Source organism: Sparus aurata, chromosome 17 (genome assembly GCF_900880675.1).
Source record: "Sparus aurata chromosome 17, fSpaAur1.1, whole genome shotgun sequence".
NCBI classification, from domain to species: domain Eukaryota; kingdom Metazoa; phylum Chordata; class Actinopteri; order Spariformes; family Sparidae; genus Sparus; species Sparus aurata.
This window is the reverse complement of record NC_044203.1, coordinates 37,110,723-37,137,104: the sequence shown is the minus strand read 5'-3', so window position 1 is coordinate 37,137,104 and position 26,382 is coordinate 37,110,723. Positions and strand designations below refer to the sequence as shown.

The 26,382-nt window shown below is 42.1% G+C and overlaps 2 protein-coding genes and 1 long non-coding RNA gene across 4 annotated transcripts in view; 2 read left to right on the top strand and 1 right to left on the bottom strand.

Moving 5' to 3' along the window:
* Window positions 1-237: 237 nt before the first annotated feature.
* Window positions 238-8,064, top strand: LOC115567131 (protein asteroid homolog 1-like). 2 transcript variants are annotated; one of them, XM_030393398.1, is made up of 6 exons: window positions 238-427; window positions 4,502-5,334; window positions 5,656-5,958; window positions 6,226-6,430; window positions 6,539-6,671; window positions 7,151-8,064. In XM_030393398.1, the coding sequence occupies exons 1-6, from the start codon at window positions 307-309 to the stop codon at window positions 7,563-7,565; spliced, it is 2,010 nt and encodes a 669-aa protein (XP_030249258.1). In that variant the 5' UTR covers window positions 238-306; the 3' UTR covers window positions 7,566-8,064. The 2 variants fall into 2 exon arrangements, with proteins under 2 accessions (XP_030249258.1, XP_030249259.1); XM_030393399.1 differs by lacking the exon at window positions 238-427 and adding an exon at window positions 683-1,041.
* Window positions 8,065-10,408: 2,344 nt separating this feature from the next.
* On the top strand, window positions 10,409-23,801 carry LOC115567134 (uncharacterized). The gene is made up of 5 exons (XR_003981143.1): window positions 10,409-10,469; window positions 11,872-11,961; window positions 12,051-12,255; window positions 18,375-18,547; window positions 23,504-23,801. It is a non-coding gene; the product is annotated as an uncharacterized LOC115567134 (long non-coding RNA).
* LOC115567127 (calcium-transporting ATPase type 2C member 1) overlaps window positions 15,369-26,382 on the bottom strand; it is an 18,135-nt gene continuing 7,121 nt past the window's right edge. The window contains exons 11-24 of the mRNA XM_030393391.1: window positions 25,613-25,708; window positions 25,410-25,499; window positions 22,788-22,892; window positions 21,368-21,524; window positions 21,109-21,279; window positions 20,448-20,545; window positions 20,247-20,297; window positions 19,715-19,881; window positions 19,566-19,634; window positions 19,368-19,484; window positions 19,132-19,279; window positions 18,922-19,017; window positions 18,395-18,536; window positions 15,369-18,120 (exon numbers count right to left, since the gene is read on the bottom strand). Of these exons, the coding sequence (XP_030249251.1) occupies window positions 17,999-18,120; window positions 18,395-18,536; window positions 18,922-19,017; window positions 19,132-19,279; window positions 19,368-19,484; window positions 19,566-19,634; window positions 19,715-19,881; window positions 20,247-20,297; window positions 20,448-20,545; window positions 21,109-21,279; window positions 21,368-21,524; window positions 22,788-22,892; window positions 25,410-25,499; window positions 25,613-25,708 (1,629 nt within the window). The 3' untranslated portion in view covers window positions 15,369-17,998. The remainder of the gene's footprint in view (window positions 18,121-18,394; window positions 18,537-18,921; window positions 19,018-19,131; window positions 19,280-19,367; window positions 19,485-19,565; window positions 19,635-19,714; window positions 19,882-20,246; window positions 20,298-20,447; window positions 20,546-21,108; window positions 21,280-21,367; window positions 21,525-22,787; window positions 22,893-25,409; window positions 25,500-25,612; window positions 25,709-26,382) is intronic.

Genomic DNA, 26,382 nt, shown 5'->3' with positions numbered 1-26,382 from the left:
TTTCTTGGCAGGTCCAGTCCAGGATATTTTTTGCCCTCTGCACATTAAACTGGGTTAATTATTTCTGTCCTTTACTGTAAAACTGTTTATTATGTATCCCAGTAAAGACTAAATAAAGGACTGTGTGTGTCCTCTTCTTCTCTCTGTCAGTGTTCAGTATTCATGTTGTGTTTTTATGCTCTGTGTTCTTGCAGCAGTCTGGTGAGGGAGTGAAGAGTGATGATGTCAGGAAAGTGAAACTTAAGGAAACCGTCTAAGGTATAAGAGCAGCAGAGATGAGACTTCCTGGGTAGAATCAGACCGAGGATGGGTGTTCAGGGACTGACCACATTCTTAGAGACTCACCAGCAGATCTACCGGGACGTCCAGTTCCGGATGAGCCGTCTGGTGATCGATGGCTGCAACCTGCTCCACTTGCTGTACTCAGGTAGGACAGAAAGTATTCTGACTGTAGTGCTGGACTCTACAGGTACTCCAGGTCAGAAATACTTAACTTTTAATCTGATTACTCTCATCTGACTGCTACTCTGCAGATTCATTTTTTAAATAGTTTATTTAAACTCTAATTTGATTTTCAGGTATTATTTGTGAGGTGTTTTAGTTCATTTAACCTACTCTATAACTATAGTTATAACTATAACTACTGGAGTAGTTTAATTTCAATGCATCATATTTAATAAGCTGATCTCATTGCAGCTTGTTTACTTGTAATTAACAGCTGTAACTCTACAGTGTGTTTATCAGTTTAGCCCATCAACGCAGCCCATCCGGGTACTTTGTCTTTGCGCCATGCCCCGCCCCCTTTCAGTGTCAACAGTCTGACTGGCGCTGAATATAGATTCTGGGTCTCTGCCAGTTTAATAGCATAAAATAAGAATATCATGTGGATTTTTAGCGTTTAGGAGCACAAATGTGACGGTCTGAGGCGAACAATCATGTTATGTAGTCGATCTACGTTCGGCGTCATTACATAGATATAGAAAATGAAGTAACAGTGGATGAGGTTCAGTCTTCGCCTGACACACAGAACTACTTTATCAGGTCCAGGTCATTTTTCTGTCATCTCTGGTCTTTTCTGTCTTTACACCGCTGTAGTGAAGCTGTGTCTATTTTAATAAAAACCACTCGGTTTAGCTCCACTTGTTACGTAACGCTCAAGTTCATTATTAAAAAGTAGGTCAGCTCTGTTCTGTGTGTATTAAAACAGCCCCCCCCCCCCCCCCCCCCCGTCTGTTGAGCGCAACCAAACTCCATTGTAAAATCAGGAGTTTTAAGGTCGGGCATATTTTTCACTGTAAAAACTGTAGTTACATCTTTACAAAGGCTCCTTTTTGATGCACTTCGATCTACAGACACAATCGGCACACATGTCATTCAGTCAGTGATATCAGTAACTGACCTGTGACGAGGTGTTGACACGTATTGACCGGTCAGGTCACAGGTCTCTTCTCTTCAATCTGGCGCCAACACTAGCGTTTGTTTTTAAAGGGGGCGTGGTCGCAAAAAATACAACGTCTGTAACGTTCTCAAATCCGGCGAAACACGGAAGTAAAGCAGCGCCGCCATTACTGCGGTGCTTTGCTGCTAAGGAAGTAGCGTGTTGGTCCTGTAGCGGTTGTTGAAGACGTTAGCTGTTGATGCGAAAATGTTCTTCTATTTCTTTTTTTTTTTAGTACGTATGCTGTTCAATAATGCCGGGAAGAACATGTTGTGAGACCAGGCGGCAATTTGGGACATGCGATTAATTCCTCCCTCTCAAAAATCCGGGATGAAAATGTCACAAACTTACCCAGCTTCTCGGTGAATTCTCTGGCATCCTGCTGGGCAAAAGTTGTCTTCTGCAAGTGAAGTTGTTGCGGCGGAGGAAACGATTCAGCCAACCAGCACTCACAGATAACTCCTCATCTCTGCTGTCACTCACGGTGGCGGACATTTGTTTCTCCGTCGCCCTGATCATTTTTGGGGACACTCTCTCGTGGCGTGCCCGTTTGCTGATAACTCACCCCCGCATGTATCTCAGGCTCCTCGCTAGCCTTCTTCATCCCTCCAGCAGGCAGCCTGGCCCTGTTGCTGTCCTCCTCAGACAGACGCTGAAGCTCAGTTTCTCTTCTGGTCGACAGAGAAACGTCTAACTGCTGCTTCTCCCGAGTTTTCCTCTGCATATTTTACGACTGAAAGTTTGAATTTTAAGTTGTACTTTTTATTTTTTTGCTGCATCGGAGCCATGGCGATCATCAGTGTGATACTGACAGAAAGCAGCACAACACGTGAAAAAGGCGAAGAAGAAATAACGTGCAGTGTCAGTGGTGGTCACGTCTCCTTCTTTAATTAAAAAATAATAATACTAATTAGACCCGACATTTATTTGGAACCGGCGGTTACTTATCAAAATATACACCTGAATCCGGCGTTTAAAGTCACCTGACATTTTCACGAGCAGGGTGCTTCCATTGAAAATCCATTAGAGGGCACCGGCAAGTCACAGTCCGCAGCCACGCAGTAATGGCGGCAGGCAAGATGGCGGCGCCCATAGATTTCGCGCCGGATTTGTGTATATGGTCAGTGTACAGGTCGGCACCAAACTACAGGATGTGTTTTATAATGTTTTCATGAGCGATTACAGCTGCTATTGTATGTAACTCTGTTACTGTGATGATACATGACAGTTAAAGATTAAATCTGTGTATAATAACCACATCCTGGCATGTAAATGTGACAGCTGTAAACACTCATAAAACATTATAAAACACTTCCTGTGGTTTGGTGCCGACCTGTACACTGAACATATAAGGAGTAGTTAACGTTTAGAATCATCAGAGAACGTTATAGATGGTGTTTTTGGTTTCTATCTGTTTCCTGAATATATCCGTACGTGTGTGAATGTGTAAATGAGAGACATTAACTTAAAGCACTTTGTAGAAGGAGCTTTATAAAGTTCACTCCATTAGTTAATGGGATGGAGCTGCCTGCTCCGATATGGTGGCAACGTCAATGTATCGCAGTGGGCCAACCCGCTCAGTGAGGCGTCTATAGAGCTCAACAGTGAGGTTCCGGAAGTGAAAATGCCATTCATATTCTGCATAGAGATTTTGATTATTGACCATAATGTCGTAACCATCGAAAGTAGACCTACCATGAGTTATGAGATTGTAAAACGATGGTATATGATCCTGTAGAAGCCACAAGTCCATATGATATCAATCTTCTTTTGAGAAAAACACGTTTTATTTGCGATGTCATGGAAAAGTACTACACTACCCACAATCCTATAGTGTAACAGCGACGTTTCTGATTGGTGGAGCTCGCTGTTACCATGGAAATGTTTACCAAACCCGCAAATTTATGTTAGTTACTGCTCCCACTGAACTCTATGATCGTTTACCACAGAGCTGCCATGATTTCACTTTCTGACCTACTGAGTTTTTTTAGTGATGAGAAGAGTTTTGAAAGGGTTCACCCGAACATGAAATCCGCGTGTTTAGTAAACATGTCCATGGTAACAGCGAGCTCCACCAATCAGAGACGTTGCTGTTACATTCGCAATGGTTTATGGGATGAGTAGTTCCTTTACTCTTAAGATAATTATGTACACAGTCTTGTACCTTTGCTTTTTTCTCCGTTTTCCCCAAAAGATTTTGCGCCAAATTAAATGTTTTATGGTCACGATTCATCTCGTAGCTAATTGGCTTTGTTCCAGGCCTAAAACTCTTTGTATAAGGATTTTATGAAACGTTAATGGGGTGAATGAATGGGAAATTCACTTCCGGAACCAGAGCCGTTAGAAAAGTGGGTGGTCACTGTTGAGCTCTATGTGTCTATTGAACTATATACCAGATGGAAACATGGCGGATAACGAATATGCCGAAAAGGTTTTCTAGCTTCCGCATTTACTTCCTGATTATGTGTCCCATTGAATGTGCACAGTAGAGTTTCCCTTTGCTGGCCCTGCCCAGGAGTTCTTAGACGCTTTGTGATGACGTCACAGATTTAAAATGTGAAATGTATTTTCCCACTTTATTGTTTTTCAAAAACAAAAACTCTGTGGATCAAAAATTAATAATGAGAAGAGTCATACTCGATCTTGTTTACGGTTCTTGGTTTCCTTTCGACAGTTTCACAGACATATATTGTATAATGGCGACCTGCGGGGACATTCTGTGACCACCAGACTGGAAACAAAACTGATCCATGCCTCCCAGGGTCTGCAAAAAATCTGTTGAATTTAATGTATTAAGATTTTGGATTATTACAGAATATATTATGTGTGTCAAACACACATTTATAAGACTATTTAGTTATTTAACTTAAAACCACAAAGAATATTACATTAAAACATTTACATTTGGCGGTGAAACAAATCCACAATACTAAATCTTGAGTCAGGTTCAGATCAGTCTGCTCCTCATGCAGCGCCTGTGCTCAGTGAATACCTTGATAGGTAACAAGCAGAAAACTGTTTGTTAGTGACTGCTTGTTCTGTCTCCTTTGGTGGATCGCTCAGGTCTGGACCAGAACCATGGTGGGGAGTATGCTGCGTTTGAGAACCAGGTTGAGAAGTTCATCGCAGCGCTCAGAGCCTGTGAGATCAAACCGTACGTGGTGCTGGACGGAGGCATGGACCCCACCGACAAGAAGCTTGAAACAGTGACGCAGAGAGCTGAGGATCGGATCCAGAGAGCCCATCTAGCGGCGGTGGGGGGCAGCCAGGAGAACATCATGCCACAGCTGGCCAAGATGGTGTTCAAACAGACGCTGGCCCGGCTGGAGGTCCCGGTGGCTAAGTGCTACGGGGAGGCCGACCAGGAGATTGGCGCACTCGCCAATGAGTTGAACTGTCCGGTGCTCTCCAGCGACAGCGACTTCTACATCTTTGACCTCTCAGCAGGGCTGCTGCCGATCTCTCATTTCCAGTGGGAGGCGCTGGGGCAGAGCGGCTCGCGGTGCTACATCCCCTGTAAGAACTACAAAACCTCCAACATCTGCATCCTCTTCAACATCCAGCCGCAGCTCCTACCTGCCTTCGCCGCCTTGGCCGGGAATGACTACGTGAAGCTGCAGAGGATGGAATCTTTCATCCGCTGGGCTCAGTTCTGCCCAGCAAGCGCTGTGAAACCGAGCCGCCTGGAAGGGCTGCTCTGCTGGCTGAGGAGCTTCCACCAGCCTCAGGAGGCCTTCGAGGCAGCGCTGGGGCTGATGGGAACGCTGAGCGGGAAGAGAAAGGCAGAGTTACTGCAGGGTTTGCATCTGGGCATGGAGGAGTACCGGCTCCCTCCCAGCTCCCTGAAGAGGTTCTTCCTCCACGGGACAGCACCTCCATTCCCAGCAGAGGAGGAGGTAATAAAATCCAACAAACTAGCCACAGTCAGTTAGCAGGACTGGGTTTTGGTTTGTATGGACATCATAACAGACATTTAATCAACAAATGAAGAATCTGTTAACTGACCAAGTAAATCATAATGAATGTTACGGTTAGTTGCAGTCCTGATCTGAGCCTGGTGCATGTTAATGCAACCAAACAAACACTACAGAACTTGTAGCAACGCAGGCCGACTGTTGCATTTCTTCACCCAGTAAATAAACTCAGACGTGTTCAGTGAAGCTCTGAAGGTCATTTGACTAAATATACTGACTTTGTTCTGCTCTGTCCTTCTGCAGACGGCGGGTCTTGTCCCAGACTGGATCCGGCTGCCGTTTACGCAGGCCCGACTGTCTTCAGACATCCTGGACGTGCTGCTGCTGCAGAGGAAGAACCTCGGCTACCCCGTGGCCGACGCCGACACGCCCAGCGCCTACCTGACGTCCAGGCCGATCCGCCAGGTGATGTACGGGCTGCTGCTGGGTTGCAGAGGGGGGCCGGTTCAGGAGAGAGACAGAAAAGGACTCCATCTGAAGTTCATCCCAGTCCAGCCAGCCTTGAGAGGGGTCGCTGAGCAGCTGCAGCTCAACTCACTGGACAAGGTGAAGCTTTCAGGGTTCGATGAAACTGACAGGAAGTGAGAGAGAGACGACAGGCGCCATATTGTAACACGCTGTAAAACACAACAGTCTAATTTCAAAGCTCAGGAGGAGCGAGTCAGGTTTTATTTTAAGTCTCATCATATGAGCTGAGTACTTATAGTTATGACGACACTGTGCTGTCTGTCATATTAATGTTTAAATAAAGTTACAGTGAACTTGATAACATAACTCCACACTGACCCGTCTCTTCCTGTGTGTCGGCTGCAGGCGGAGGCCTCTCAGCGTCTGCAGGTGTTGCTGGAGGCTCTGGGGGTGACGGAGGCCTCTCTGAGCTGCCTGCCTACTCGACTGCGCCTCCTGATGGCCGTCACCTGCTACTGGATGCAGAGAGCCAAGCCTCGTCCGAACGATAGGCTGCTGAGGGCGCTGCTGCTGGGAGTGGCGAACAGTGACGCTCTGAGACGGCGAGCAGGTATTAAACACAAACACGTCCTGACAGCTGAGGACACTCTGGGTTATTTTCTGTCATCACGTTATCTGATAAATCACTGTGGTGTGTGCGTGTGTGTGTGTTTGGCAGATCTGCAGATTCAGAATCAAAAGCTGAATGTGGGCGTGGCTCATGCCTTCAGCCAATGGCAGGCGTGCATGAAGGACAGCATCCACCTGAACCAGCTGCTGGGCTACCCGTTACCTGAACCACAGATCGCCAAGTGAGTGACAGAAATATTGCAAAAAACTGCTGAGTTTTCAGTTATTCTGACATGGTCACAAATGGGTACTTCACCTTATCACTCTGTTATTAAAACAGTGAGAGAAACTTTCTTTCAGTTGCTGCTGGCCAAATCAACATCTGTAGGACTGGAGATGGTGGTGCTCATGTCACTTATGTCCACAGCGCTTTATGCTTCATTCTTCACAAAACAATGAAATATTAGCTGATCTAGCTGATGTCCTTGTCCCTGATCTTGTCCCTCTGATGTTTTTCAGGTTATATGAGGTTATTAAAACAGTGAGAGAAACTTTCTTTCAGTTGCTGCTGGCCAAATCAACATCTGTAGGACTGGAGATGGTGGTGCTCATGTCACTTATGTCCACAGCGCTTTATGCTTCATTCTTCACAAAACAATGAAATATTAGCTGATCTAGCTGATGTCCTTGTCCCTGATCTTGTCCCTCTGATGTTTTTCAGGTTATATGAGGGGACAGTGGTCCACAATCTTGTCCACCAGATGAGGACAAGAAAAATGAAGCGGCTGAAATACAACCCCTCGAGTGTGATACAGTACAAAGCCATGCTGTCCGTCGTCCACCAGTCTCTCAGTCAGGAGGCAACAAAACCCTCAGTCACTCAGAGACACCGACGTCTCCACGCCGGCCAGCATCAGGGCGACCTGACCACCAGCCTGCAGCAGCTGTTCCTCCATATGAAGACGACGAGGAGAACCGCGACTGAAGCCTACAGCGTGGTCAGAGCAGCGCAGGACCGAGATCTGGATGGCTTGCTGTCGGTGAAAACTCGTTACAAAGCCAGAGAGAGAATTAACTCTGGCTACAACCCAGACCTGGTCCTGAAGAAGGAGCTCAGGTGGGTGGACGTAATGTGAGCTGAGCTGTCCAGCTCAGAGGTCAATTTCTGGACAAAGACCTCAGTTCTGACTTCAGTCCACATGTTTTAGTATTTTCATTATTTCGTCAGTGAACCTCTATAAAGATGAATTTCTGTCCAATAGAGGGCAGTGTAACATGTAAACACAGTTAAACATGAGTTAATGTTCCTGCTCTGATCTGTGGTGATGTTTCAACATCTGAACCAACATTCGGTTGTTTTTTATAGATTTATTTTAATTGACTCTGTATTTATCTGTCTTTGTAAAAAAATAAAAATCTTTTGCATTCATTTCTGAACTACTCATGTTAATATTTGTCATATTTGTAAATATTTTGCTGTTTAATTCTTCAATGTTTTTTGCACGATGAATACAAGAATGAAGGAATACACGTTAGGTAATCCTAAATCTTTGTTAATGTGTTTTTACTGTGTATTTATCGGGCTGTATTTTATGAAGGGTGTGTGAGAAATAAACTTTGTTCTGCTGATAAAAACCTGTGTGATTATAAAATGATTGTCGATGACATCAGGAGGGTTCAACTTCAGACCAAACTCTGTAGTAACTGTGGTTCTGGGTCCTCATATCAGAATTGGATCGAGGATTTTGTTTTACTGAAGTGAAGTCGAAACCATCAGTAATAAGAGACAGAACCCTCTAAGGAGAAGTTTATATACGAGACATACATACGAGACTTTTACAGTCATTATTCCTGATAATAAACTGAGGGTATCCTTCTGTATTTCAAAGTAAAGGATGACATGAGAGAAAAAAAACTAAAAAACATCCATGAGTATTCCAAGATTCATATACTGCTGAACTCAGTACTTCCTAGACTGCTTACATGCATAATATGAAGTACTTTTACTGTGTACTTTTTGAGTAATACTTTGACATAACCCCCATGAAGTCATCATTTCACATTTAATTCAGTTAATTTTATGGTAAAAGTACAGAATAGAAATCAATAACACTTGAGCTGAGGTGTCCAAATTACCTTAATTCACCCAATTACAATATTAAAGTAATATAACTTGATTACACTCTGTTAGTATTGCAATAATAACAAATAAAGACGACAGAAATGAAATATCAATAGTTACCTTTTTTAATTCTATTACAATTGATTATTTGTGTTTGTACAATTAGTATTTGTTTATTTTAATTTTAGCCTCTTTTGACAAGACTGATTACAGGAAACAGTAAAGGATGCCGGCCAGGCGAAGGCAAAATCTCTTTATACTGGACGCCTGCTTTAACAACTGAGGTAAACAACGTTCAGTTATATAATCATTCTCAGGTTGGATCCAGGTAAACCAGCAAAATAAGTCCCCGCCCACAGATTTTCCTGACGAATGCCGGTGGTGCGCCCTAAAGGGGCGGTCTCGCTCTTTTCCCGCGTGATGTTAGTGCTTTTCCCTCCAAAACTGTAGATGTCTATAATAACAGCTGACAGATCGTAGGGAATAAGCCCAGGTGATGTTCCTTAATATATCAGCAGCTCCACATAGTAACTGCCTCCATGTTGTCTCAGCACAGTAAGTTCTACATATGTGCGGGTTAAAAAATGGAGCCAGCCTCCCTCTCATGGTCCGTGAGATTTGTTTTTGCCTCAAATGTTTCTGAAATAACTCTGAACCGAAGCTGAAAACGTCTCATTTAACTGTTACGTGTTGAGGGAAATTCTGCTGAACATAATCCTTTAACTATCAGCTAATTAATTCCGCGATGGACGTTATGTTTTGCTCTGTGCACCAAACTCCATTGTGATTTCGTCCGTTTATCTCTGCCATGTTTATTACAACAATAATGCACAGTTAATTAACGTTGGTCACTGTCTCTAAACAACTCGATAGTTTCGGTAAAATCGGCATGAAACTTTTTTGAAATGTATGTATATTTTAGATTGCCATGAAATCTGGTTAGCTAACGTTAGCTGGTCAGTTTAAATGAGTGGTTATGTTATGCTATGTTAGCTAGCTGACTTTGTTGCAGATGCACTGCAGGTTTGGAAACACGTTAGCAGCGGCTCAGCTGCCTTATTAACGGGTACTGACACTATAACGAGCTTATAAAGACGTCTGAGTCATTTAATCGTCGTGTTTTTACAGACAGGTTTGCATGGTAGCTAACGTGTGTGTCTGTTGCAGAGTGTTAGCATGACGCCATTATCCTGCTGTGCTAATGTTAGCTTGTTAATACTAGCATAGTTACCGCTGAATATCTGAGTACAGCACAGTTAGCTAACAGGCCTCCATGTGTTGTGTGTTAATAATGTCTGAGTATGTTAAGTTTGTCAGCATCTAGAAGGTCATTTTGAGCAGCTAAAGTAGTTTAACACACAATATGCAGCCTCATTGTAGCTGCACAGAATGGATTCAGTGTGTTTGTCTCAGTTCTGGTTTAATGTGTGATTTTAATCACTGCACTGACTCCCTGTGTGTCAAAAGATAGACTTTAAAATATATTACCCTTGTATAAAGCACTAAATGTTCGCAGGATTTAATTTGGTTAACTTTTGGTTTACCTTTAAAAAACACATTTATTAAATCAGATTATAGTAGATTTTATAGTGCAGAGTGATGTGAGACTCCTGAAGTGATGTCATGCACATGGTTACAGACTGCTGATACCATTCTTTATTCATACAATTATAATCCTCTAAGAAATCCCCTTTTTACTGGATGTGTCTGTACTCTGATTACATCTTTTTTTTTCCCTGTTATAATCAGAAAATAAATACACACACACACACACACACATATGTAGTCATCATGTTGTATTAAAGTACTTCCTCCTCTCTCCAGGTGAACAGTGGGACTTTTTCTTCAGCTTCAGGTGGAACAGCTCTGACCTGTGTGGTGATCAGACCCGGAGAGGAGAGACACCTGGTCCAACAAGGTCAGTGCAGTGGTGGTGCAAAAATTAAAGGCAGGAAGTGTGAGATTTGTCAGTTGCTGCTCTTTAATACTCCATGATCAGTAAATGATTCTAGAGGATAGTTGAGTCTCATTCACAGGTCGTTGAAAACTGACAGTTTGGGTCGGCAGAAGCCACTACAGTGTCTCTGTTGGGACAACTTTATATATTATATAAATGATATAATCGTATTTTATTTAACATGTATATCTACTCTGTTCAGCTGAAACATTAAAACAACTGACAAGTGAAATGAGCATTGATCATCTTGTTACAATCAAATGTTCTGCTGGGGAAAACTTGAGTTCTGTCATTTCTGTGGATCCTCTTTGACGAACACCACCCACCCAAACACCGTTCAGACCAACTACAGCCCCTCATGGCAAAGAACCCAAGGTGTCAAACTGGCCTCCTCATTCTCCAGATCCCAGTCCAGTTGAGCATCTGTTGGATGCGTCAGAACCAACTTCCCATCCACGTTGGGGCCCTCCGTGGATCGTTCTTGGCTCAGACTGCATCCAGTGGAAGCTCAGTTGGATTGAGATCTGGGGAATCTGGAGGGCCAGGTTGGACACCTTGAGCTCTTCCCCACGTTCCTCTCGGGTCGTTCCTGAGCAGTTTTTGCAGCGTTGCAGGCGCGTTGTCCTGCTGGGGGGGCACTGCCATCAAGGAGTGCTGCTGCCATGAGGGGGTGTACTCGGTCTGCAGCTGTGTTTGGGTGACTGGTGTTTGTCAAAGAGACATCCACATGAATGCTAGGACTCATGGTTTCACAGCCGAACATGGCGTTGGAACACAATCATCCATGTTATTTATTTCACCTGTCACTGGTTCTAATGTTGTGGCTCTCAGTGTATACACATGTTAAATACTTTTTACAGATACACTCAAAGCCTCCCAAAAAACACTAAAAACCTTCACAAAGACACACAAAATAACCATAAATACACACAAAAACTCAACAAAACTTCACAAATTCACTAAAAACTTCCAAAAATACACAAAACCTACACAAATACTCACAAAATCTCCACAGAGACTCAAAACCTCCACAATAACACACAAAATCTCTACAAACCTCCACAATTCACTAAAAACTTCCAAAAATACACAAAAACCTCCACAAATATACACAAACCTCCTCAACGACACACAAAACTCCACAAAGAGACTCAAAACCACAATGACACAAAAAATCTCTACAAACCTCCACAAATACACAAAAAACCTCAACAATGACACACAAAACCTCCACAAATACACAAAAAAACTTCCACAAATAGACACAAAACTTCCACAAATAGACACAAAACTTCCATAAATACACACACAACCTGCACAAAGAGATGTGAAACTACCACTGCTCTTCTTTCTCATCTTGCAGGTGACGGACGGTTGAAAGGACGAATCACTGAGACGAACAAGACGAGCCAAACAATGGAGACGAGCCGCCACAGGAGCCTGAAGGGAAAGTGTGAGTATCTTTCACCTGGACTTTACGAGGGGGATCAAACATGGCTGATATATCTGCAGAGTGCTGATGGTCACTGTTGGTTTCTCCAGAACCAGAGCAGCCAGGAGCTGAAAGTGTGGGCAGAGGAACAGGCTGCTGAGGACGAGCTGGACGACGGTTTCCTGAACTGAATCCTGATTTCCTGTCATCAGGTTTAGTGGACGGACATGTTGTCTGGTTGGTGCTCGGCCCAGGACAGGAACGCTCTGCAGCAGGTGATCCATCCATCCACAGAGCATCAGTGACAGAGGAGAGGTGAGGTGTCTGCTCAGAGCTCAAAGAATACTGAACAGACTAACAGAACCAAATCTTAAAATCATATTACTCGTGTATAAAGCACTAAATGTTCTCAGGACTGAATACTTTTCGTTTCCCTTAAAAAAAAACAACACATTTATTAAATCAGATTATTCTACTTTCTACTTTTAATGTGTGAAGTTTTTTCTGAATTGTTTCTGAGGTCAGACGGAAAAAACACTTCAAAGTTTTCTTTTCCAAATGTTTCATCTTTGAAAGTTTCACAGTTGTGAATCTGTTTCACACTGAATTTAATTTCTGTTCATCCAGAATGAAGCAGAACGAGTTTTAATGTTCCTTCTGATGAGTTATTTACAGAAAAAAGTCTCTGATGGTTTTCAGGCCTGTATTCTGTTAAATATGTATATTTTTAAAAATGAGACGATTTAAAAAAAAGTTATGAGTTTGATTTCTACATTTATTTGAAGGTAAAACAAAGAATACAGACGAGGAAACGCTTTAATCTGTGTAACGTGTGAATGAACTCCAGTAGGAATGAAAACCAAGTGGAACGTCTGTAAAGATTTAGAAAATTTTAATATACATTTTATTCTCATTCTGCACAACACGCACACGCACGCACACCACACACACACACACCTACGCACACACACACACACACAGGTTGTGACGGTGCAGCAGCTCGTTCACTCGCTGGATTTCAGTTTTCAGACGTCCGAGCTGTAAAAACAGGATTTGTCAAAGATCTGAAGTCTCTGATTAAATCTTTAAATCTTTATTTATTAATAATCAAGTTCAGGTTTTTTTCTTCCAAAGAATTAAATCCACTTTATTTTAAAGACGTATGAAACGTGGGACTGATTTCAGAACTCTTCTGCTCTTTTTTATTTTCTGATTCCTGCAGGGAAAATAATTAATAATTGTCTGTTGATCCAATTAAAATAAAATAAAACTTTATTAAGCTTTGAAAATTTAACCACAACTATTAATAAACTGAGAAAAACTATATTGTTTTTATTTACCCTCATTTAAATAAACACATTCAAAACATCTGTTAAAGTTTTATTGTGAATTTAACTGCTTTCGTCTAAATAATGATATATTAACAGTTTAACAGTTTTATATGAGAAAGGAAGTGAAACTACTGATTATTTACACGACTGATTCATTTATTGATGAATCTCTTACATGTGTGGTTTATTTGTTTATTTACGATGCAAAAAGAAAAGAATAAAGGCATCAATAAATAAAAGAATAAATGTAGGTGTTGATTTATAAACCAATAGTGATTATTCATCTTTCAATAAGTTGAAGTTATATTAATTTAACATCTTCACCTCCTCGTCATCATCACTCGTTCATCTGATTACAGTTTATTGATTAATAATTTCTTTGTTCAGATAAAAATTAATTTAACTTTTCTCCCAAACCTGAAAACCTTTTCTCCACAGTCATGATTTATGTTTTTGTTTTTCTGCTTAACAGGGAAAAAAATAACTGAGGGTTTGTGAAAAAGGTTCTGATTGACTTCCTGTTGATCCGCAGACCAGAGTTCAGAACCAGAGTTCAGAACCAGAGTTCAGAACCAGAGTTCAGAACCAGAGTTCAGAGTCGAACGATCAGCTGCGACCGACACACAGAGAGACACGAACACACAGTTTATACAACGAGAGCGTCTGAGTGTTAAAAGACCAGAAACAAACTTCACTTCTTGTTCTTACAGTGTAAAATGTACAAGTACAGACAGACAGACAGACAGGCAGACAGACAGACAGACAGACAGTGTGAGCCACATCTGGCTGCAGGCGGCGGGAGAGAGACGGGGGACGCGGGACCAGATGGAGATCAGGTGATCCAGAATCAAACATCAGCTGTTTTCTACAACCTGAGTTTGAAACTTCTGAAACTAAGATCTGATCTGAGGTCAGGAGCAGCCAGACGGAAACAACGTGTTCGCTAATAATATTTAAAATAATTTTTACTAAAAGTTATTGTTCTTATCTACTGTCAGTCTACGGAGGCCTGACACTGACAAAACCAAATGAATACATAAATCAACGGCTCAATAAATCAGAAAACATAATTTAATGCTCAACAGGGACAAATTAATGTTTCTGTTTTAAACTGCTTCTGTTATTAATTTCACCTCAAATAAATTAATTCCTCTAAATAATTACTTTACCATCGTTTTATCCTTTAATTGAATAATTCATTAATGTAAAAAAAAAATCATTGAACATGTATTTATATATTATTTTGCTTAATGCAAAAGGAAAACACAGAACTAAATACACAATAAATATTAAAAAAAAAAAAAATGTAGGCACTAATTAATTTCTACAATATATATATATATATATATATATATATATATATATATATATATATATATATATATATATATATATATATGTGTGTTAGTTCCCCTATGTTTTACTTTCCCAATTAATCTTCCATTTTATATATCAATTTAATGATTTTACAAAATATTTTTGTTTGTATTTTTTATTAGCTGCATTTCTTTAACCAGTTAGCAAGATAACATTTAAATATACAAACAAAATAAATAAAACAAATGGGAAAGAAACTACATAATAATGATAATAATATTAATAATAATAATAATAATAATATTAATAATAATAAACTTTATAATCGCACACTTCATTCACAAAGTGCTTCACATAAAAACAGATGATTATAATTTGTATTATTAAACAAAGTCGAGAAAATTAAAATGTAATTGAATTGAAAACAGCAGGAGTCGAGAACTAGATTCAATCAGATGTTAATTAATAAAGAAGCAAATTAAAACAAATCAGTTTAAGTCACATTCTATAAATTAAAACCTACGTTTATTTTGGTATTATTATTATTATTATTATTAATATTGTCACTGCTGCATTAAATTAGTTATTGACTTCTTTACTGAGACAGTTATTGATGTGTTGTTTGCGCCAGCAGCAGTTCACTGGTTTTATCTCGTCATCGTCAGATAAAAAACGGCTGCGAGTCTCTGCTGAGTGTGCGACTCTGATGTGAAGCGTCTCCACATGTGATCAGAACAATCAGGAAGTGATAGAACATCTACAAAAATAAGACTCAGGTTGTACAAACAGAAAATTTCCTTTAATAACTTTTCTTGTCGTTTTCGCTCATTCAGAAATAAAATCCGACTGTTTCACCGTTAAAGCTTTTTACTGACATCAGCAACCAAGACAACCTGAACTCTGCCGTCGTTTCTCCACCAGATCAATCATCTTCATTTCATACTGAGATCAATCGTTTTGTTTTCAGTCACAGTATGAAGTAATAAAGTGATCTGATTTGAGGAAAGACGACAGCAGAGAGACCAGAAGTTGTTCAGCCGACAGCTGTGAGGCCGATTCCTTTTGGGAAAGAAGAAAAACAACAACTACAAATAAAACTTTCATCAACGAGATCACCAAATCAACTACGTTTCCCAGAAAGCACCATGACACCTCTTCACTGATTACACGAGGGCGAGAAAATCAACAGAAACAATGACGTTAATATTCGGGATGATTCGTCTTCAAATCATTTAAGTGCTGAAGCTGCTCGTCAGTAAAGGGCTTCTGTCCACTGAGGAGGAGAAAATCTAACTATGGATGACTTCTCTAAGGCACAGGATGAGAAAGCGGCGTCACTAAAGTTTCTGCGTCGTTACCCTGAAGCGACCGCGTCCGTCGGCACTGTTGTGTTCACGTAGGTTTCCGAGGCCTAATTCCACGTTTAGCATCAGGATGTCCGACTCAGAGGGATTATTTCTCACTCGCCCCCGAAAACGTGTTTTTCTGTACAAGGTGGCGAATATGAAGGAGCTTAAATATGATGTCATCATCTGTACAAATCAAAAGTTCCTTTAATTTAAATAAACCAGTGTGTGCAGGAAGAAGCATGAAACTAACACATGGATCACAGGAACACGCCCGGACGGTGGAGGTGTAACGCACATTCATCCCTCCTGAACTGCTCAAATCAAAACTGTATTTGTTTCAGTTTGGATCAAATATTCAGTAACTTCCACACCGGTGGTTCTGCTCAGCCGGTCCACAATAAAGACAAAAGTTCCATTCTTTCCTTTCAGGTCCGTTTAGTGCTCAAACTGAACGTCTGGAGATCCAGAAAGGTTTTAAATTACTATGATTATAAAATTACAAATGATGCAACATGTCAGGTGTGAAAGTAACCAGAACTGAAAGCTTCTCTGCGATTTAGCACAGCTAAAGGCTAACGTTAGCATCACCGCTTTAGTAAACAGAAATAAAAGGCGGAGCAGGAAGAGGCTGCTGTCAGATTAATGATCCTGTGCACTTTCTCTCTGATAAGAGAGTTTCTGATTTAATTAAAGGTAAACAGGTTTTATCAAAGTTAACATGTTTATTTTTCAGTAAGTTAAAAATGAAACTAAAAAGTGTTTTGGTTTCAACACTCGACTGGAAAAGTTCGACACAAGATCTGCTCGGTCGCAGTCGTCCAGAACGAAGTCTGTGGCTGCCGACATGGAAAACTGAAATTTAACATGAAAATAGATTTTTTAACTTTAGTGTAACCTAATCAGAAACATTTAAATACAAACTGGACTTTTGAAATCAAACTTTAAAGCTACTATATGTGACAATCAATTAACAATCACCTCAAATGTTCAACAGATTATAAAGAAACAACAATTTTCATGTCACGTCAGAAATGTTTCTCCAAACTCTCAGTCCAGCCTGCTAGCTGCACGGCTAACTGAGCTAGTTAGCTAACACAGTTACAGTTTGCAGCAGCTAGCTGTTTGTTTGAATGTGAACCTTTAATATTAAAAACACCCTGATTTATATTTCAGCCCTCGAACCTTCAGATTAAATGTTTTACATGTTGTAATTAAATCGCGGTCAGAAGACGTTCTGATAACAACAGGACCGACTGTTTGTGACATCAGTCCATTCTGGTGAAATTGAGCATGATAAAGAAACTTTAATATCCACAGATTATTATTTTTATTTGATTAAATGATTTGACTTTGATATTGGCAGCCACAGACTCCCGCAGTACAAAAGATTAAAGCTTTATATTCTCTAAATGTTTGAGTAAAGTTCTGACCGCCTCGGTTGTCTTTAAATGACGTCATGTAAACGTTTCAGTTCTTCATGTCTGCAGCGACGCCTCGTTAACTGTTAACTTTTGACAAATAAATGAAAGAAATCAGATATTTTGCTCCCCTGCGATGCTTTAAACCAACACGTTGTACCGTTACACCTCCACCATCGATAAAGGAATAGAAACAAGTTACCGCATCCGACCATGAAAAGCTGAACAGTGGTCAACACCTTCTACACGACAGATTAAAAAGACTCTACACGTCTCGACTCTTCAGAGGGTTTTTCTCAGAGGACGTCCGAATCAACGAGGAGCCGATTGGAGCCGGTTTCACCGAAGCTTCGGCTGCTGCGGCTCGGCCCTCCGACAGGGTCGGATCTCCCAGCAGCCATCTTCATCTTGTCCTCCCAGTTTAATCAGAGTCCAGTCGTCCCCCTCCGTCCCCCCCGAGGCCGGGAGCTTCCTCCAGTCCCAGACCAGAGTTTCTCCTCCCTCCTGAGGAGCTCACAGGAAAATCCCACAAGTCCTTGCAGTCTAAATGAGTCAGTGCCATCGGCTGTGAGATAATAAACCCATCACACTCGTCCTCCTCGTCCTCCTCCAAACCTCAGAGTCCTGCGGTCCGTCGGGGAGGTCATACCTCGTGGAAGCAGTCGGCGGGCGGGCTCTTCTCCACGCCCCTCCACCTCTCCACCATCTTGATGGCTTCAGACACCACACACACCGAGGAGGTGAGCGTGACCAGGAACAGCAGGTCTGCAGGAGGATCACAGACAGATCAGAACGTCAGCGACTGGAGAAGTTTCACAAAGTATCTTTCTGTCACAGGACCTACATGACTTTAACCTGTTGTACTGATGCTTTTGTTTAAATTAAATACTGAAGACGTTAATTAACTGATTAAAAGTTGTTTTGTTGTCTCAAAGCATCCGGACTCCTGACCTGGACTTTAAATCAGAAGCAGATCTTTGATTAATAATCTGACAGCCTCTGGTTTTATGCTTCTTCAGATATTAGAGGAGAATCGTACCAAAGAAGCTGAGGCTCTCCGTCTGGAAGACGTTCTGCAGAGGAGGGAAGTAGATGACGAGGAGCTGACCCATGATGGAGGCCAGGACGGCGTAGCAGAACGTCCTGTTGCTGCACAGACCCATCTCATGGACCATACGGGTCTGAGGAGCAGGTACACATCAGAACTTATCATTATCTCACTGCTTACATTCAGAGTTACAGTCGTTCATGTTAGAAGAGAATCAGGATCCAACAGACTGTTTAAACTAGAAAGACAAATATCACAGACACATTATGTTCATTATAGAATAATCTGACACCTATTTTAACAAAGAATCGATTAGTTTTGGTTCACAAAATGTCAAAAGACAGAAAGACTCTTCGTTTACTGTCAGAAATGATGAAGAAAAGCAGCTGGAGCCAGAAAATGTCTGAAGTTTATTCCTATAAATCGGCGTCGGCTGAAGGAAATGATTCAACAATAAAACAAGCTGAGTTAAGCTCTTTTCATTGAGCTCGGCTCTCTCAGGTGTTTCTGACGGTTACCTGTGAACGAGAGCTCAGAGCGTTGAACATGTCGAAGAAGACGAAGCAGGTGAAGGTCATGGTGGTGTCTCGAGGAGTGATCACGTTGTCCTGCAACTGGAAACACAAAGACAAAAACTGGTGATCATCTGCTGGACCGTCTCGAAGTCAGCCGACTGTAAACATGCTCGGTTCAGTCCGGCTCGGTTCTTTGAGGATCCGTGTGCTCACCTCTCTCCAGAAGACGAACAGCGTCCCGCAGACGATGATGAACGCCGACACCAGAACTTTGATGAGCAGACTGCGAGTGAGGATGCTGTCTCTGACGTTACGAGGAGGCTTCCTGATGACGTCACTGTCCACAGGCTCCACCCCCAAACTGACAACACAACAACACACTCCTGCTGATACACATCAACAACAACACACTCCTGATACACAACAACAACGACTCACTGCCCGTGTACCTCTGAGCAGGCGGTCCGTCCATGATGATGTTGATCCACAGGATCTGCATGGCGTTCAGCGGGTTGGGGAAGTTCATCAGCGTTGCCAGGGAGATGAGCGTCAGAGCTGCGATGCTCCTGTGGAGCCGTGACGACACCGTTAATAACTTATTCAGCGAAAAGGAAACTGTCAGGAGGAAACGAGCGTGTTTGACTCACGTGCTCAGCTGGAAGCGGACAAAGTTCTTAATGTTGTTGTAAATTCCTTTTCCCTCCTCGATGGCCGACCTGGAAGCAGAGAACAAACTCTTCAGTTCTGCAGTTTCAAAGTTTCCCGCAGGTCGAGTGTTTCCTGCTCGTCCACTCACATGATGGTCTGGAAGTCGTCGTCCACCAGGATCATGTCGGCTGCCTCCTTGCAGACGTCGGTGCCCGTCTGGCCCATCGCCACGCCGATGTCCGCGGCCTTCAGAGCCACGGCGTCGTTCACCCCGTCACCCGTCATGGCGACCACGGCGCCGATGTTCTGGAGGGACTGCAGAGAGAATCATTTAGTGGCAGCCATGTTGCTCACACTGTCTTTGGGACGGTGGCACCAACAGTAACAACACAAGGCAGCACTACGAGGTGAAGATGGTATCTGCTCGATGGGACTTTCAGGAAGATAAAATCTAAAGAAATGGATTAACTGTTAAGTGAAGAAGCTGCAACAACCTGAGGATGTTTCTGCAGACTTTCACACTACAGAACAAACGACCCACTCTCACTGAGTCTGATTCATAAAGACTGGAGCCTGAACATGTTTAAAATGACGCGTAAGTCGGTCAGAGCTGCAGGTCCAGAGCGCTTCTGATGGTCCAGAACACAATAAACTGATATTATATTGTTCCTCCGGCTCACCTTGACGATCTTCAGCTTGTGTCTGGGACTGGCTCGATAAAACACGGCTATCTGTGGAGACAGAAGAGACGACGGTCACGACTTTAATCCAGACAGAAAGTAAAAACAGTCTGACTCAACGGTCAATGACAGCGATTAAAGCTTCATCATTAATAAATAAGAGTGTGTGTGTGTGTGTGTGTGTGTGTGTGTGTGTCTCACCCTGGAGACGATGTTTGACAGCTGCTGCAGGTCGAGGCGATCCACCTCGTCTCCGGACAAACACTGGCAGCCTTTAGAGTACAGACCCAGACGACTGGCTGCAGACACACAAACATTTTCACATCTGTAAAATACTTCACGTTTATTTTAATGTCAACAAATCAAACTGCAAAAATTTCTGTCTCCGTCTGGAATCAAACAATCTCAAAGTTTGGAGAGTTTTGAGTTTCTCTTTAAAATGGAACTTTTCCATTTGTAGTTTCATTTTTTGATGTTTTTTTTTATTTCCATCTTCATAATTTAATTTCTCAGCTTACATTTACAAATTCTGCATCTTAAATGAACCTTTTACATTTGTCAGTTTACATTCTCACTTTGTTTTTTCAGTAAAATAAAAGCCCGATCATCTTTTTAACTTTATCTATTTTTTAGTTTCCGGATTTTTTAATTTGAATTATGACCAAAAATATGAAAAATCTAAATACAGTTGAAAAGACTCAAATTAAGACTTTCTGAATCAAATACAACATCCAACATCCGTCTGACAGTTAACAGGACGAGACAGTTTAAACTGAGCTTGTATTTGATCTTTTCTCCTCCTGCAGTTGATGAAACATGAACAACAACACGTCTGATGTCTGAGTGATGTTTGAGTTTTAACCTATAGACACGGCCGTCTCCTGCGAGTCTCCAGTGATCATCTTGATGGCGACCCCGGAGCTGATGAGCGTCCCCACGGCCTCTTTGACCCCGGACCTGGGCGGGTCGATGATGCCCACCAGACCCAGGAAGGTCAAGTTCCCCATCTCAGCACCGGACGCAAACGCCAGAACTACAGAGAGAGACAGACGGACGTGTGTTCAGTGTTCATGAGCCGACAGAAGCACGTTGATCTTCTCTCCTGTGTTCAGACAGTTTACCTCTGAGTCCGGCGCTGCCCATGTAGCTGATCTGCTGCTGGTACAGCTCCCTCTGCTGGTGGTTGAGCGACAGTGTGCTTCCTCGGCTGTTGTAGGAGCTGCAGAGTCGGATCACCTGCTCGTACGCTCCCTTCATGAAGTAAACTCCAGGTTTGTCCTGATGATGTGAAGAACAGAGCAGAGGACGAAGTGAGACGATACAAATCTTATCTTTAAACACATTATTACATCCAGCAGCAGTGAAATGAGGGAAACAAAGGAACGTTGTCAGAGACGAGAAGGAAATAATTCAGTATTAAACCGTCTCTGATTCATTCCTTCTCTCAGGTGAACTCTTGTTGCCTCTTATTCTGATTTATTCCTGCCACTCTCCCTTCAACAATTATTCATTATTCTGTTTATAACGCTGTGAGAGTTTATATGTCTGGTACAGACTGTTATATAACAGAGATGTCACGATTTCATTTTCAGCCTTGATTTGATTTACAGAGTTTCAGCACAGACAGCTCAACTATCATCAGACTCACTTTAAAGCTCTGACAGCTGATCTTTACATCATCAATACTGCATTTGAATTAGATCTGAGTGTCTGAATCGATCGCTTATTTCAACTGATTTGAATTCATGACACCCGAGAGCTGACGTTAAAATGAAAATCTTCACAATAAAGACAAACAAAACAAGAACGGACCTGATTCATAATCATTTCATAAGGAACAGCTGCGGCTTCATTCAGTTGCAAATATGTTAAATAATTGGATACCCACAAGAATCCCCCAAAAATAAATAAATAAATAAACGTTCCTTCATTTCTTTATCTACTCCTCAAATGTTTCCAAGTGTCACATGAAGCTCTGCAGCTTTAAGCTTAATTAGAAAGTAACAATTATGTTTAATCTGAGATTTATATTGTTCGTTTTAAAAAGCTACAAATATTGGAACGTTTCTTCAGTCAGCGGTTGGAAGGTGAAGTGATCTCTGTGGGCTCCTCTCAGTCCATTCGTCCACTAATTGGTTTCAAGTTTTATGTTTTATGGTTGTTATCGGAGCTATTAGTAACGAGTCTTTACTGGAAACATCTCCGACTTCTCATCATTAATGTAAAAATATTCTGCGGTTTTTAAAAACCAGGAGGCTTCATAACATCTCGATTAATTCATCAGTGAATGGATCAAACTACTGGATCAATTCAGCAAATGTTTCTCAGTTAAATCAATTCATAAATCTGTCGTGAGACTTCTGATCCCCCACTTCGTTTTCCTGCAAAGAGAGTTACGACTCAGATCGATCCTGACACAGAAAGAACGTTTCAAAGTATTTAAACATCAGTGTTCACGGTCTCTCTGAGTCTGGTGATTATCTAAGAACCTGAAACATCAGCGTCTGTTCGTTAGTGATCACAGGTGGAGAACATGCCGACCTGCAGCGTTCGGTGAACACATCGAACAGCCATCCACTTCTGCTCCGAGGTGAACGGATGCTCCTCCAGGCGGACGTACTCCTGCTGGAGGCTCTCCAACCCCATCTGGAAGACACACAAGAGCACATCTGGATCAGAATCACATCTGGATCAGAATCACATCTGGATCAGAATCACATCTGGATCAGACACACATCTGGATCAGAATCACATCTGGATCAGACACATCTGGATCAGAATCACATCTGGATCAGAATCACATCTGGATCAGAATCACATCTGGATCAGAATCACATCTGGATCAGAATCAGCAGAGTTTCTTCATCTGATCATCAGTGCAGCTCGTCCACAGCTGAATGCTAACATCAGCATGCTAACAGTTTCGTCAGCACACGTTCCGTTCTGCACGTGCATCGATGATCCTGTCAGTCAAAGAAGGTCAACACAGACGAGCCTGTTCAATCTAACTAATTACCTGATTGATCATCTTACAGCTGCGACTCACTTCCTGTTGTGTCGTCTTGGAGGCGTGTCCTCTTAAACTAAGCTCACTGATGATTCTGAATTAAGTTCTTAAACTCTAAATATTATGTTCGTATTAAAACACTGAATATCAAATAACTAGAAGCTCCCTCGAGCATGTGCGCAGTGTGTCGTGATATATACGGGACATTATGCAGGTAAACAACATGACATATTTTCTTTCTTTCTTTCAGAAATGTGATCATGGGCTGATCGATCGGTTCATCCTGCAGCTTGAAGCCGAACACTGCTGAGGAAACAACAGCACTTTCTTCTGCACAGTGTAATTTCTCAGTGACTCAGTGCTGACTGCTCCTCTGAGGACGGCTCACTGAGCGCCCGACAATCACTTCACATGAAAGAAAAAACTGTTTGAGATGTTAAAATATGAAAATGTGATGTGCAGAAGAGATTGTTCGTCCCCTGAGTGCACTGATCCATCCACAGCAATCAAAACCTAAAATATGAAATTAAAAATTAATGCTCAGCGTTCTTTAATGTGTGCTGAGCTCATTTATTCATGATCGTACATAAAGCCGTCTGACTCATCTCCCCAGTTACACCAGTAAAGGGCAGGCGGAGGACGGGCGCTCTGCCTCGGGCGCTGACAAACCAGCAGAAGAAGAAGATGATGTCTGTTCCAGTCTTCTTCATCCTTCAGACGCAGATTAATCTTCAGAATGAGATGATGCAACATGGTGGACACTGTTCTCTTTGACCCGCTAACAAGATTTCCACAAGGAAGTGTGAGTGTGTGTGTGTGTGTGTGTGTGTGTGTGACCGCCCTGGTGTGAAGTCTTAAAAAGCGGAGTAACTTTTCTTTCTGTAGCTAAACTACTTTCTTTGTTGACTCCAGACTGTTTCTGTTCAGATGAAACTGGTTTGGATGTTTGTTTGATGAAGACTTGACGAGTTCTTATTTACTGAAAGCACAAACATTTAAATACTTCCATCATACGGATAAATTTGACGAGGAAAACGAACCGAACTAGTTGAAAGCTCTGCAACAAATAAGTGGATCCAGAATCAAAAACAAAACGCGCTCAGTGTGCAAACTGAGCTTCATTCTTCAACATAATGATGAAGTACTTTCAGAAAAATCTGAATGTTTCCCTTAACATCCAATCTGACCACAACACTCTGACAGAAGACATCAAAGAGCTTCACGGTCACACCTGCTGCAGGAAACGCTGCCGAGTCTGAACTGAAATCAGCTCGATTGAAATGTGTTTGGTTGGAATAACCTCTGGGTAGAAATGTGGTACATAGAAGTGCATCTACACAAACGTGATGTAGACGCTTCAAACTGCACAAGATCGATTTCACGCACTGTTGCGTTCTGACTGTCACCTGAAAAACAGTAAAGCAACGTAAGTCTGAGCTGCAGCCTGCAGCGCTCTGCTTCTCTGTCACATCACTCCCAGACTCCATGTTTGTTTCCTCCTGCTGCCATGGAAACGTTCCTTTGAGGACTGATGTTTGTTACCTGCACCTGTGTGTGAGTGCACATTAAGTATATTGTGTGGACAGGTGTCGTCATTAACACCTGTGTTTCTGGCTCAGTGCTGTGCAGCCGGCGTGTCTGACGGCCTGTTTCTGTTTCTTCCTGTCGGTTCGGTTGAATCCTGTTACTACCAAAACATCAGTGAGTGTCAGCTGACTGGAGGGAGTTCAGTCAAACGTTCTCAGCAACACTTTTAGACGCACAAACAGGAAACTTGCTGCTTAAAAACACTAAATCAAGGTTGTGTGAGTTTGTTATAATTGTTTATAGCAACATTACAAACCTGTGATGTCATCTGCAAACCTTTACTTCTCCTGTTACTTTATTAAAATGATTTTAATTATGTATTTATTAGCAGTTTCTGGATCTTAAGTGAGAACAACGTCTCAATAAAGTTGATAAATTCTCTCTCTGACCTTAAACAATAAAATGAAGATTAAAGTTTTCTGGATGATTTGAACAGAATTGTTTCTTTGTCTTTATGGTCATTTAATTATTATATTTATAATAATGTAGAAACCTGGTTTGTGCATCACAGGGTCGATGTTACATAAGCTGAACAACTCAGGAAGTTAAAGTTTTGTTTGTGTTTTTACCTTCATGGCGAGGGCGATGAGCGCTCCCTCCGTCGGTCGTCCCAGCAGAGCGTGATTCCTGATGACCGAGTCGTTACACACACAGCCAACCTAACACACACACACACACACACACACACACAGTTAATCAATACATCTGTTCAGTGTGACAGAACACAGAATACGGTCGTGTGGTGGATTCTAACAGGTGTTTGTTCACTCACCTCCACCACTTTACTGACTGACGGGCAGGAGAAGCCGTGGACGACCTCTCCGTCCAGCAGAACCTCTCCTGCTCCGTTGTAGCCGACGCCCGTCACCTGCAACACGACACACAGGTAAAATACTCCGATAAGAACAAGTGAGCAGGTCGGTAAACGTCTGTTCTGATGAATCTGTCTGCTAGTAACAAAATCATCTGAACCACTGCAGATTTAAAAGCTGGTTTGTGTTCGTCTTCACATGAAAGACAGAACCAGACTTCAGGTGTTGGAACACCAGGTGACAGGTGTGTTTGATGCACATCAGTGTTTGATTCATCACACAGTCTCTGTGTTGTCGGTCATGTGAAACACTGACTTTGTCTGATATTACAGGTCACATTATTGTGTCATCTAGGAATCATCCAATTAAAACCAGCACGTCTCCGGGTCCTCAGTCACCTGACCCATTTCTCCAGTATGGCAGCTGGGCTGAAGGAAGTGGGTCGGTCCGGTCCCTGCGGGCTGCAGGAAACTGAAGGTGGAGACGCCACAGTGCAGTGGCAGTCTCTTTACTCAGTGTCTCCATAACGAGCCAAGGCTATTAATGTTAGTCATTACTCACATCTGGCAAAGAAGGATCAAATATATTCCTCAACTTTTGGTACTTTTCTGTAAATCTGAGCATGTGTATGAAAGATGAAACACTTTCAGGTTCAGTGATGAACAGATTAAAGTCACAATGACACCGAGTGTTTCTGTTCTCACAGCACGTTGGTGGTGAGTTCAGTGGC

Excerpts from the sequence above, each read along its gene's own strand:
- LOC115567131 (XM_030393398.1), top strand. The coding sequence starts at position 307 with ATGGGTGTTCAGGGACTGACCACATTCTTAGAGACTCACCAGCAGATC. Across the intron at positions 428-4,501 it reads GCTCCACTTGCTGTACTCAG|GTCTGGACCAGAACCATGGT; the intron begins GTAGGACAGAAA and ends TGGATCGCTCAG. Across the intron at positions 5,959-6,225 it reads AGCTCAACTCACTGGACAAG|GCGGAGGCCTCTCAGCGTCT; the intron begins GTGAAGCTTTCA and ends TGTCGGCTGCAG.